At 35.8% G+C, this 13,571-nt stretch overlaps 2 protein-coding genes across 2 annotated transcripts; one reads left to right on the top strand and one right to left on the bottom strand.

Annotated features, from left to right (window-relative positions):
• The first annotated feature begins 332 nt into the window (after nt 1-332).
• LOC145592692 (glycosylinositol phosphorylceramide mannosyl transferase 1-like) lies at nt 333-9,266 on the top strand. Its single transcript, XM_081649205.1, has 5 exons — nt 333-820; nt 3,681-4,077; nt 5,027-5,190; nt 5,312-5,382; nt 8,654-9,266. Exons 1-5 carry the CDS (start codon nt 624-626, stop codon nt 8,812-8,814), a joined length of 990 nt encoding a protein of 329 aa, XP_081505331.1. The 5' UTR covers nt 333-623; the 3' UTR covers nt 8,815-9,266.
• A 1,576-nt stretch (nt 9,267-10,842) lies between these two features.
• On the bottom strand, nt 10,843-13,235 carry LOC145592691 (uncharacterized). Its single transcript, XM_081649204.1, has 2 exons — nt 11,938-13,235; nt 10,843-11,402 (listed from the first exon to the last, which is right to left on the bottom strand). Exons 1-2 carry the CDS (start codon nt 13,143-13,145, stop codon nt 11,159-11,161), a joined length of 1,452 nt encoding a protein of 483 aa, XP_081505330.1. The 5' UTR covers nt 13,146-13,235; the 3' UTR covers nt 10,843-11,158.
• Nucleotides 13,236-13,571: the final 336 nt, after the last annotated feature.

Below are 13,571 nucleotides of genomic sequence, written 5' to 3'. Positions count from 1 at the left end.
ACATTTTGGGGTGATAATTTACAAAAAATCCTATTTATAATCGATTCCAGCTTATATGGAACGGGTATAAACTATTAAACTATACCAAAAATTGGTTGTACAAGTTCATTTTTCACACTTAAATGCTGGTGCAAGTGTGCAACTCATACAAATTATTTTATGCCACCAACCGTTGAATCAATAAATTCATATCCTATCAAAATCTTCCACGTGTACAATTTCAACGTTTATCTATCCCATGACCTCATTAAAAAAAAATAAAAAAAAAAATAAATAAATTATTAAATTTTATTTTAAAAAATAAAAAATCCTTCATTATCATATGCCGCACTTTCAAAAATTTCCGTCCAAATCAAATGCAAACACCAAACACTTCCCTCTCTCGCTTATTCAATTTATCATTTTCTGGCCCGGAATTGTCAACTATAACGACGTCGTTTTGCTTATCCAACTACCACTAAAACAAACCTAACCCTAATTCTCTCTCCTTTATCTTCTCCGGCGCCGGCGAAATTCCCCGATGAGATACTCCGGCGAGTTCACGAACGAGTTGACTCACCATTGACAACCACCATGCTCTGTGAGATTCCGAGTTTCTGCGACGGAGTGTTGTTGTGGTTGCGATGAGAGGTTCGCCTTTGAGTCGGCGAGCTGCTCAGCGATTCCGGCAACTCGCTTTCCTATCTGTTGGATCCGTTAAGACCAAATTATTGCTTGGATTTTGCATCTTCTTCACTTTGATCTTGCTCTTCTTTCGAGCTTCCACTTTCATTCAATGGACTCAGCATCACAGTTTTGTCGATCAATCTGATTTGCACAGGTTCGTTGATTTTGCATTTTTATTTACTTTAATTGCGTTTGTTTATTACTCAGTATGATTTTGTTGTATAGTTTTGCTGTATACTTACTGATTCTTAGTGTTGTGGAGTATGTTATTGGATTGGTGTTGATTTTTGCTTAAATTAGAATTTGGTTGAAGATGATAATGATTCTGAATTTAGGATTTTTATAGTTTGAGTTTATTAGTTACTGTGCTAATTCAAAGTTAGCTACTTGCCATTAGTGCAAATTGTAGAGGAATTTGGTAAAAGAGTGTTTCATTTGGTGTAGAAAGCCTTTTGATGAGAAATTGGTCAAGCCTCTAGAATAAATCATATCAAATTGAATACGAAGTATAAAATAGGTTAAATAGCTGAGAAGTCATGTAATTTGATGCTTTAAAGACCCAATCCAATTCTTTATCATTTTACTAGAGCATACCTGTGCTTTTATATTGATCTTCGGTTAAAAAATAAAATAAAATAAAATAGGGAAGTTAAGAGGATTTGACATTTGAGGATTAAGGGCTTGGATGCTTGTCATTAAGACCCCGTTTGGTTTGATGTAAAATGTTTTCATGGAAAATGATTTTTCCATTTTTTTTTTTTTCAGTTTTCTTTGTTTGGTTTGTTAAGGGGTAGAAAATTTCATCCTTAATGATGGAAACATTTTCCTTCACAAAACAAGGGAAGCCACATTTTCCCCTCTCCTCCTTACCTCCTTTTTTACTTCCCTCTCATTCATCCTTACATTTCCACTCCTATTTTTTATTTTTCTTGAACTTTTCTTGTATGCAACCAAACAAAGGAAAACAAATTTGCAATTGTGTTTTTCCTTGAAAATATGTTTTCCATAAAAACTAATTTTCTATTGAAAATGTTTTACATTAAACCAAACGGGGCCTAAGAGTAAACTGACTCTACAATTATTATATAGATATTTGAAGCATACTGTCATGAAACCATAACTGCAAAAATGGCTTCAATCTCATCATCTAGTTCTCAGCTTGACTTGATGGGACTAGAAATTCTAGCTTGAGCAATCTCTTGAGGTTTACACTTCCTCTTGCTTTGTCCATTAAGGCATGAACATTAGCTGCAGGCCTGCAGCAGTGCTGTTACTTATAGTAGGAACCGAACATAACATATACCCTCTATGCTCTTCCTTGGAAGAAAAGCTGTAGTTTATACATGGCCTTGGTAATTAGCTGGACATACTAGGTTTAGCTGAAACACAGTTTTTGATTATTTTTAAAAATGATAATCTTTTTTATTCAATTATGGACCATTAAATATATCAATACTTGTCATGAACTGTTACATGAACCGATGAATTCTTGCATTATTTATGTATAGAGCTTTAAACTTGTGAATACTAATCCCTGGTGAAAGTGGGAACACTCTTTCTATGAAAATTCTGCCTCCAATCCACATGAACCTAAGTGGTTGGGAATCTTGGGATTCTGGCATTCTGCACTTTTTCATGAGCTTAATATAAAGGCCCAAAATTGATGCTCTCAATACTGGCTTTGTTTGTTTTGTTGATAGAACAAATTATTACGTGCATGTATTTACGTGGATTTAAGGGTAGGGGCATAATATAATCCTAGCTAAGTAAATCTCCAAATGGGCATTTTCTGTAGAAAATAAGAGGATCAAAGTTATTAAACCCTATAATCACAATTTCAGTGTTTGCCTTTTTATTGATCCAGAATTTATTGTGGAAGTTGACTTCTACAGAGTTCTGTCCCTCTGGGGTGTATTAAGAGTTCTGCAAAAGTCAAGATATGATTAAAATGTGAGGATGTTTGTGCATGTAATGGCTTCACAAAGGTGGTTTGTTCTACAAAATGCTGAAATTCTCTTGAAATGATCCTTACCTACTTTAAGATTTATGAATCACACATCAATCTGATTGATGGCTGAACCTACATTTTTACTAGTTTCTTTACCTAGATTGAAACAAAATCTAGATGGGTTGTTGTGCCAGGTTTATGCTAAGAAAGTCTTACGATTGCAAGGGTAAGTAGTTTTCCCTTTTGGAGATATGTGAAGCACGGATCCTCATGGCAAGATAAGAGCACTTTGGATCCACCCTCTTTGGGATATATGAAAGCAATTTATGATTATGCTTGATAATAAATTTAAATTTATGATTATTATTTACTTTTATAACAATTATTTAATGTATGGTTAATTTTGGCATTTATTTGACCATCATGGCAGCTGTTGATCATCATAATTTATAAATATTATGAACATGGTAGCTATGCTATGGTCATATTGGAGCTGATACTGAAATTGTGAGCTGATGGATTGGGGGTGTCATTTGGAAATTGGAGAGTGATAAATAGTGCAAGTTATTCTTCTATAATTTGGCTTAATCTTCAATTAATTGAGACATTTGGAACTTGGAAGTACTGGTTTTGTTGGTTTAGAGTATGTTGTGGGTCTAACTTTATACTCTTTCCCATTTTTTTAGTGCCCCAGTCACATACTCAACTCCATACTCTCTCCATTTTGCAGTCACATACTCAACTTTGACCATTGTTGGTCTCAATGTAGTTTTCAAACATTAACTTTTTATAATTTATACCTAATGATAATTGAGGATATATTTTGTCAAGCATTCGTGCCTAGTCAAACTTGGGGACTTATAAAGAAAAGGTAGTGAATTGCCAACTTCATTGCATTCTGTGACAACTCACATAAGAAATGAAGCCACTAGATTGCTATTTATAGAATGATAATATTTCTATAGTAGCATTTAGTACCAAATTATTGTTGAGTAAATCTTTTGATACATTTAGTTTGGTGCTGCTTGGTAGCCCCCCTGTATCTGACTGGTGTCTGTTATTGCAGGAAGGGTTATACACTTTTAATTAATACCTGGAAGAGAAATGATCTATTAAAGAAATCCATCTCCCATTATGCAGCGTGTCTACGATTGGACTCCATACACATTGTATGGAGTGAGCCCGATCCTCCATCAGAGTCTCTCAATCGTTACTTAAAGCGTATCGTGCAGAAATACTCAAAAAATGGTCGAAAAGTTGAACTGAAATTCGACGTCAATAAAGAAGACAGCTTGAACAATAGATTTAAAGAAATCAAGAATCTGAAGACAGATGTGGTCTTCTCAATTGACGATGATGTCATATTCCCTTGCTCTTCTGTTGAACTTGCCTATAGTGTATGGCAGAGTGCTCCTGATACAATGGTTGGATTTGTGCCACGTATGCATTGGCTGGATCACTCCGTATGCATCTCTCTTATCCTTTTTCTTCTTTTCCCCCATAATATAGAACTTAGCTGTCTTATGTCTGTGCAATGCCTGATGTGCTTTGTTACCTTCTGTGTCTGAAGGTCTGAAGTAAAAGTTTTGAGCTTACCTTATCCGACTTTTCTGGATGAAAAGGTTTATTTTTGTGTATGTGATTTTGAGTGTTTTCTTCTAATTTCAAACTAATTTGTCTGAAGTGTATGTGCTGCTCGGATTTTCTAGTATGTGATTTTAGCCTTCTTGGCCATTCCACTTCCCATTCCTAAATAATTGGGGAAAGAAACAAGATATCCAGATGAATCATTGTGCACCTTCTAGCCATAGGAATTCTTTATTCAGCATACTTTTGTTGAATAATCGACAAAGTAATGGGCACCTGTAAACATAACCATGTTTGCACCAGAATCTATGTAAATTGAAACTTAATAATATTTTCAAGAGTTTCTAGCTTTGTCTGTTCCTACCTTTGTTTTTTGTTCCATTACTCCACCATGAAAATAAGAATATTTATGAAAGAGTCTTGTTCCATTTGCTAAGTTATATACTTATGTGTAAGGGCACCAATACATGCGTAATTGTATAGTCTTTATCCTGGGGCTGTACAACTTGGTTAAAATATTATGAGATCCCATCTTGATTATGTTAATTTAATCTGCTGGCTTTAGTCTCTTCTAGTTCTCAACCACATAGTTGACTTTTTCAACTCCCCTTTTTCACAAGTTGTCTATGTAGCAATCAATTTTTCCACAAACATGACGAATGACCAAGTTACTAAGGCTCTTAATAATTCTATTATCTGTTAAGTCGAGCTCCTTTTCTTGTTTTTTTACGTATAGCTCTGTTACTTGAGTTAGTTGTGTATGATTATATGGCTATCTTCAAAACTCTATTACTTTGCATCTGCTTACTTGAAAATTCACTGCAGAGAGACAATAGGGATTACTTTGAGTATGGAGGTTGGTGGTCTGTTTGGTGGACGGGCACTTATAGTATGGTTCTATCCAAGGCAGCTTTTTTCCACAAAAAGTATCTGGCAATGTACACAAATGAGTTTCCAGCATCTCTAAGAGAATATGTAGCTCATAACAGGTATACATTGGAGCTTTATGACAGTAGTTGGCCTGGGCCAAGATTTATTATGCCTGTGGTACTGCCTGGTTTATTTGTCACTTGTTGACCATGTCATGACTTGCTGTGAATAATTATGCAGGAATTGTGAAGATATTGCAATGTCATTTCTTGTTGCAAATGCAACTGGTGCTCCTCCTATTTGGGTGAAAGGTGATTAATTTATCTTATACTTCCTTGGTACTTTATGTGTTGCTATAATTGCCTTTAGGTTGTGTTTAGATTCAAGCATTTCATTTCAAATTTGGGATTTCAAATCTGGAATTTCAAATACAGACTTTCAAATTCGATTTCTCTGTTTGGAAAAACTTGGGATTTCAAATTAATCATTTCAAAATTCACTATGTTTTTGGAAAACAGTGGGAAAAAAGTTCAATTTGGTCCTAATAAAGAAACAAGAGAGAGAAAATTGATATAATTAATCAAATCTAAGAATTGCAACTTCAGTTACTCTAATGCATTTCAGAAGATGAATATCAAAGCTCCGTATTTAATGGCGGCAATTTATTACCCTAATTTCTTCTATTCCCTTTTTCCTTTTATTTTTCGAATTTGTTCATAAATAAATATTGTTACTGACGATCGGTCGATCGTCTTTATATATTTATCGATTCAGTTGGGTTAGAATTCAGAGTACCCTTTCAAATCTTCAATATTGCATCAATGGTGAGAAAGCTCAAAAGCTAAGCCACTATAATCGAAAATTCAGAGTACGCTTCATTGCTTCAATGGCAAAGAAAACAGATTTAGATTGCCGTTGCAACGATGATGATGAACTGAAGGTTTTTTTTTTTTTTTTTTTGGAGGTCTGATGAGTTGATGAACCTTAATTACCCAGGAGAGAGAAAATCAAGTAGAGAAAAAACCTAGAAACGTGAAATCATGGAATTTGAAATGACCTGTTTTACCTTGTTTTATAGGTAGGTGGGATTTGGCTCAAATCCAATTCCAAATTCATTGGATTCCCAAACAAGTGATTTGGGCCAAATCCATCATTTAAAATGAAATTGCTATATCCAAACAGGCCATTATGGAATTCCACATTAATTGCAATAATTTTCTTTTGGGGAACATTTCACACCCAAAGAAAGATTTTCCATAGTCTATTTGCTTTTCACTCTTCTCTTTTCATATAATCATATGGGCAAAGTTGGACCACCACTACCCACTTTTATCTTAATTAACCTTCTATGTTGAGACCATCTTACAGATGACTGCTACCTGATTTTGGAAACTTAATTCCCCTTCTTGATTTTTTAAATTTATATTCTTCTTTCTTTTCTTTTTTACTTTTATATATATGCTACCATCTTTACTCTCTCGCTGTATTATATTACTGCATCAATTACCTAGTTTACGAAGTAATATATGTCAACTGTCTGTGTGCATAAAAAGAGGTTGCAGTTACAAGGCTATTATGTAATAGCAATTTGTGTTGTCGTTGTGCAACATCCCATTTTATAAGGCTCAGTTTTTTGCTGGCTGCTATCATATATTCATATTAATTACACTTATAGATGTTCTTGCATTCCAACCTATTTGTTAAGTTTTAGAAGTTTTGTTTTTAATTATTTTAATCCTACTCCAACTATTAGATTCACTTATTCTAGGAAAATGCAAGAGTAGTTAAGTCATATGTCAGTAGTTTGTTACAACTTACAAGTCTTAAAGAGGAAGGTTAGTGTGGGTAATTACTGGTGAGTTAGTTGCAGAAAAATCGGAGAGGAACAAAACTTTTCTTAATTAAGGGGAGGGGGGTTTGAGAGTGAATTAGGGGAAGTTACATTAGGATTGCACAAACCTCTTGATTGTTGGCTAAGTTGTAGTTGGTGAAGCTTCACTCTAGAATTATCGAAACAATTTTATCTTGCTTGATCTTGCAATTCAATTATTCTTGATTGCTTAAATAGAGACAGAAAGTTAAGAAAACATTTCGATTCTTAGCATTTTACTAGAATCTGTTATGTTGTACAGGGCTTGTTTAAGATATTTAAGGTGAAATTTATGCATCCGTGTGTGGGAAATGGGATGATATTATTATTGATTCTAATTGGATTGGGCTGTCTTGTTGTAGTCACCAGTAGTGCAGTTCAGAAATTTAATTTGGCCGATTCACGCTCTGACAGTCACTGTTCTTGATGTAACACTTTTTAAAGGCCTATAAAATACCGTTTTCACATATCATGTATGCGTGCAAGTGTGTGTCTGTAAAACTGTTAAGTGTTAATTACCTCAGAGTATAGATTGATTGGCAGAGTTAAAAATTCATAATGATGAAAGGTAGCATCAAGAATGGGGTTATTTTAATTTGGTGATTGTTTGGGTCAGAAAGTCAGTGTGAACAAAGGATGATGACCTTGTAATTTGTTCCGTATGTATCCTATACACTATACAGGTCAAGGCTAACTCAAGGTTATACTTAACCTTTAAATTTTGCAAAATTGCAACACTTTATTTTGGGAAAGTTCTAGAGCCCAAATGTATTTATCCTTAACCTAACAATCAACTTAATAAAATATAGTTATCAATTAACTCCACCTCCTTCAATCTTTGCTAGATCACAAGTCCCATCCCCTTCACTCCCAATCAGACCATCATCAACCCCACCACCCTCCCCGACTATAAACCATCTGGCCACACCCACCCCTTTGTCAACTATGAGACCACCCCTTTGTCAACTATGAGAACACCACACCTGTACGAAACATATTCGTGATCCTTCCTGCTCCATTGTCCGTCCTGACAGGAAATGAGGAAGTGAAAAAACATAACTACCCACCCTTATTTGCTCTGGTAACATATCTTAGATCTACACCTTACTCTCTTTATTTTCTTCAACTCTAAAATCTACTTTAATAACTTTTGTAAATGGGAAAAGGGAAATCTTTGCTGGTAAGGGGAAGGGAATAATAGGCGCAGAAAAAAAAGGAAAGTGCATGAGAAACTGAAGAGAAGGGGAGGATTCTCCAGATTAGTATAATGAGAGATGAGGGATTGGTATATTCTCTTGAGTTGTTGGAAAAGCTGATGGTGGGCTGGTACTAGCTTGAAGGGGTTAGCTTGGTGGTTGCCAGATTGGTAGTCAGGCTCTTACTTCTTTAGGGAGGGATAGTTAGTGGTGAGTGGATAATTAATGATGGATAGGACCTTCTAACTTCTCTTACCTTAATAAATGTGCCAATAGCTGGTTTAAAACTTCTGAACTTGCATATCGGTAGCATGGATGACAACACTCATATTGCTCCAGTAACGCTTGTTAAATGAGAGTGTCTTCTAGTTACCTTTGTACTGTAGCTGTTTTAACTAATTATTCAGTAGTGGCTTCTTCCTGGTCCACTGAAAATGTTCTGCTTCTGGTTATATTAGTTTCATGTGCTTTTGAATCCAGTTTACTTATGTTGCTTTGTTGCTTATGCTATTCCAGGCAAGATTTTTGAGATTGGCTCTACTGGAATTAGTAGCTTGGGAGGTCACACCGAAAAAAGAACTGAATGCATTAACAGGTTTGTTGCTGAGTTTGGGAAAATGCCTTTGGTTTCAACTTCAATGAAAGTTGTTGATAGCCGAAATACCTGGTTTTGGTGATGTGTAGCTTCATTTTATACCTATTCATTTTGTTCTGCACAGTTCTGTCAATTACTATTTTTCTTAGGTTTGCTCTTCTTACAATGTATGATATCTTGGATACTTGATCCCACAAAAAAAAAAAAAAAAAAAAAAAAAAGGTTTGGGATTCGTAAAATTAAGTACAGATCAATTAACCTTATTTCCTACCTGTATAATTCCACCCCCGAGCATTTTAAGATGACTGCCCTAGTGGCGGGTATTTGGGTAAGGTTGTAGATGCCAATATTGGCAACTTAGAGGGCAATATCCTCTTCTGAATATAACCCAAGAACTTGTATGAAATGAAACTCTCAATCAATAGAAGATTGGGACTTTTCTGTCTGGAAAATCTCTCGCGTCAACTAATATGCTGATGCGCTATGTGTGGGGACATTTTGCAGTATTAATATCTTCATCAAGGATTGTTGAAATGTAATTTTTCTTTAGAGTAGGTCTGTGTGATACTCAAAGTTGAGCTTTCTTTTTCATACTTTACTAGATTTGTCCTTGAATCTGCTGTCTTAGCCATTTCCTTATCCTGTAAACAGGGTTGTTATGTATGCTAAAAGAAGGGGTCCTTGTAAATTGAACAGTTTTATTACGCAACACAGGCTAGCAATTTAGTTTAGATAAGATGGCTGGCGAATTATCTAAAGGGTCGGATATTAAAAGTGGCCCCTGTAATCAGTAAGGACAAACAAAAGTGCACTGTCGTCGTATTAGCAATAAATGTTGCTTTATGAAACCCTTTTATGCATATGCCTTAAAATCTAGGAGATAATTATATAGATATTCTTAGTATTGTGCATGACCGACGAAAAATCTGGGGTAGGTAGATCATGTAACCTTGCCAAATCTTAGCTGAAGAGCTTATTGCCACTTGCCCGGTTAAGATAGAACTGTCTTGAAAGTCCATTTGTTACAGACTCTTATTGAGTCTACTTGCTATTATTTCATTTATGAACGTTACTGGAGGAAGAGGTGGTCCTAATTCCTATAACCTGACCCAATTATTGAACGGATTATGTGAGATTGATGGAACATGCTAGGATAGGCAGCTAGTACTCTCTTCTTGCCCCCATTGCCTTCCGTAAGGAATATTAGACTTGGAGATCTGATATGGTAGTGCACGGAGATCTTTTATTTGCGCATGAAAATGAGTGGGTAATGGGTTGATTGTTGCATTAGGCATGATGGGTGGAGTTGTTAGTATTTGGATTTGACTGCATCTTGATGATTTTAACTAGTCATTATATATAGATAAAACTTGCAATAATGCTTCATGAGAATAGACTGAAGCTGTGAAGCATCTTGATTGTACACTCAAATGAATCCCGTGTTGCATGTTATGGTCATCTGACCTGTTTAAGAGTTAGACTCAAACTGGTCAGTATCTTCATTTCCAACTGAAGTTTGTTAGGATATGATTTAGACTTGAAGATGCTATCTTCGGCTCAGTCAACAAGATCTTTTTCGAGATCATTGTTGGACTACATAACACAGATAACATCCAATATTTCTGCACTTAACCTGTTTTTTTGGTTCAGTTCAGAATTTAAACATTTTTGTATGTTTAAATTGGTGTCCAATTGCAATTTTAGACCTTTTAGTCGCAATCTTAAATGACTTTACCGGTCAAACTACGGCTTGCATCTAAAGTAAACGAATGAAAGTCTTGATAAAAAACATTCAAAGGGATCCCTGATATCGTGGTCTGTAGCACAGGCTGGATCAGATTTTCTTCCCAACCCCAAAGAAAACGAACTCCAGATTTTGCTTATCAAAGTGGGAACTAATTCATTGTAACACAATATATTACACTAGAAAAAAAGTGTTGGGTTGGTTTTTAGGTAGATCGACTGATCAACATATCACTGTACCTGGGACAATGGTAAGCAACCTCCTCGAAGAATGAAAAATTAGTTCCTAGTTTTCAGCAACTCAGTTTTTTATATTTGTTTGTAAACCATCCCGTGTAATTCTAAATCGATCTAACAACAAACTGAATAGCAGAAGTGTAAGAAGCTTTAGATTCAAGCTTCAATAGTGTATGATCATTACTGAAGCTTAACACTGTACAATTACAATATTACTTGCACAACAGAGGTACCAAAAGCCAAGATCAATAAGTCATAATGCCCAGGAGTTCTACAAAAAGATATCCAGTGGCTCTAGACTGGAATCCTCACAAACAGGCAATGGTACTACTGTACTACAAATATGCCATTATTATGTTACCCTGATAATTAATCTATCTTATTATGGTAAATTTAAACCGAGAACAATTGTTACTATTATTATTCACATTGCAGAGCCTTTCCCGTTAGCTTTTGGCACAGGGTGGATCTAGAGGGTAACATGTATCTTCACCCCCGGTGCTCCATAAGAAATTTGCATACTTTGATGCATGAAAGGAGTTGTCGGGTTCAGCCGCCATAGCCTGTTGGAATCTCTCTTCAGCTTCCCATAGATCATGTTTGACCACCCACAAGAAATTTGCATACTGTGTTATTACCTCTGCATCGGTTGGATCCAATTGTATTGCACGCTTATAGCACTCTTCAGCCCTGAAGTATCAAGACACAAAGTATATAAATACAAGAACAAAGATTTTATAACTTCATTAATGTCCTATTGCTCAAACAACATGCCGATGCCACCAATTCGTCGCTTCAATTAAACAATCACATGCTTCATTACCGTGTTAATTGTATTGTAGTATTAACAGGTAAAACAAGAAATAATACAGCTTGATATTTTCAAGCTGCCATGAACTCTGCTATGAGACAAAATGAATTACAAAATAAAGAGTACCGGTCAAGGACCACTTGGCACTTGTATGCTTATATAGTTAGATATCTATCAACTTATCGTCTAGGATCTACCGTTTCTATCCTACACCCGAGTGTGTACCTAGAACCTACGTATAATAAATCAAGAGCAAACTATCTAACTTTAACCAAAGACAAACTATTTCCATTTTCGTAATTGCAAAAACAGGTGGCTTAAGAAACTAATCCATTTCAAGTATTTCCCGTAGTATGATTAAATAATAAAATGTCTCAAACTAAATCAAACAATAATTAAGATGAAAAATTATACCTGTCATAATCCCGGGAAACAAGGCAGAGAAACTGAGCATAATTAGAGAGCAAAAGGGTATTGTTAGGATCCTGAAACAACCCAATTTGGTAATGAAGATCAGTCCTATAATACTCCTCATAATCATCTGCTTCGATCTCAACTCCTATCGGTGAAATGAATTGGAACTTGTTATCATCATAAACATCATCTTCTTTAACACCATCTTCTTTAAGATAATCTTGATCGATTACAAATCCCAACACTTCATTCTTCACATAACCTCCGATCTCATTAGCTTCTTCCACTATATTATTCCACAAACTATTTTCTTTCTCCTCCAATTTTTCCAATTCCACTACCCCTGATTTTGCAAATTCCAATTGCCCAAGTGCCCAATTTCCATCATTCTGCTTAAAAATCTTCTGGGTATTTTCAAAAGGGAGCAATGTTTCAATAGAAAATGAGGCGAAATTCGAGGTAAGAAGCATAATCTGCAACATTAAATCAGGGGTTTTAGCAAAAACTTCCCTGAATAACCAAATAAGTGAAGATGTCATCTCCCTTTGAATCTTGCTAACAACCCCATCATCTAATTCTTCATCTAAAACCAATCCCCTGCTTTTCAAAGCCTGGTTTTGAACCTCTTTGATTATATACAAAGTCGAACAACACAAATTATTAATGGGGTTATCCTTCATATGTTCTTCGAGATCCCCAATTTCTCTCTCCTCCTCTAATCGCAGCAATTTCTGCTTCATTTTCAGCACTTTCAGAGAAAGAGGGAGCTCAATGCTGCTCGCTCTTCGAGCAATGCAATCCCGAATCACAGCCTCTCTCGCGGGCCAAACTGGCGGGTCGGGTCGAATACCCAAAGAAGAAGGTTCTAGAACATCCACCTGAGAATCCGAGTGTCGAAACGACGACGTCGTAGTGGTTGATGAAGAGAGTTGAAAGGTGGGGAAATTCAGCTTTTTGTTGGGGGTGTTGTTTTCGTGGTGATAATGATGAGGAAAATCATGACCGTCGAAGCTAGCGCTGACGGATCTACGAAGAAGACTAAGGTCCGTAGATTTGGAGCGCGGAAGGGTGGCGCTGGTTAGCACGGTGGCGGAAGGAGAACGATGGAGGCGGAGTTTGGTGGTGGGAAACAAGGAAGATTGCGATGCATTGTGAGGAGGAGATGGAGGAGAAAGAGGAGGGGTTGATTGAGCAATGTTCACCCTCATTTTTGTTTAGAAGAGAAAATATGAATATGAAAATGAGAATGAAAAAGATTATTGGATTTGAGATTTGAGAAGAGAGATTCAAAGGATTGTTATTTTTATTGAGAAAGTGTGAGAAAAACAAGGGGATTATATGTAGGTGTTTAAAGATGGAAAAAAATAGAAAGGATGAATTGACCAAAGAGGAGATATTCAAAGGTTGTGAGTTGTGTCATCTCTCTTTGATAAGGTGTGTATATTACAATATTGGTTGGAATTGGGGAACTATTGTAATTCCTTTTTTTTAGGGGTCCTAATGTGGCAATACAATACAAATACAACTTGTAGTTGTAGTTTAGTAAGTCGGTATTTTACTTTGGGGTCGTTTCAAGCTTGGTAGGGTTTGCAACTTTGCATTGGCATTGAGCAAACCTTGTCGAGAAGATTCTT

The sequence above is a fragment of the Chenopodium album genome, chromosome 18 (assembly GCF_948465745.1).
Source record: "Chenopodium album chromosome 18, dcCheAlbu1.1, whole genome shotgun sequence".
Taxonomy (NCBI): Eukaryota; Viridiplantae; Streptophyta; class Magnoliopsida; order Caryophyllales; family Amaranthaceae; genus Chenopodium; species Chenopodium album.
This window is presented reverse-complemented; position numbering and strand designations above follow the sequence as displayed.

Excerpts from the sequence above, each read along its gene's own strand:
- LOC145592692 (XM_081649205.1), top strand. The coding sequence starts at position 624 with ATGAGAGGTTCGCCTTTGAGTCGGCGAGCTGCTCAGCGATTCCGGCAA. Across the intron at positions 821-3,680 it reads GATCAATCTGATTTGCACAG|GAAGGGTTATACACTTTTAA; the intron begins GTTCGTTGATTT and ends CTGTTATTGCAG. Across the intron at positions 4,078-5,026 it reads TGCATTGGCTGGATCACTCC|AGAGACAATAGGGATTACTT; the intron begins GTATGCATCTCT and ends AATTCACTGCAG.
- LOC145592691 (XM_081649204.1), bottom strand. The coding sequence starts at position 13,145 with ATGAGGGTGAACATTGCTCAATCAACCCCTCCTCTTTCTCCTCCATCT. Across the intron at positions 11,403-11,937 it reads GTTTCCCGGGATTATGACAG|GGCTGAAGAGTGCTATAAGC; the intron begins GTATAATTTTTC and ends TTGATACTTCAG.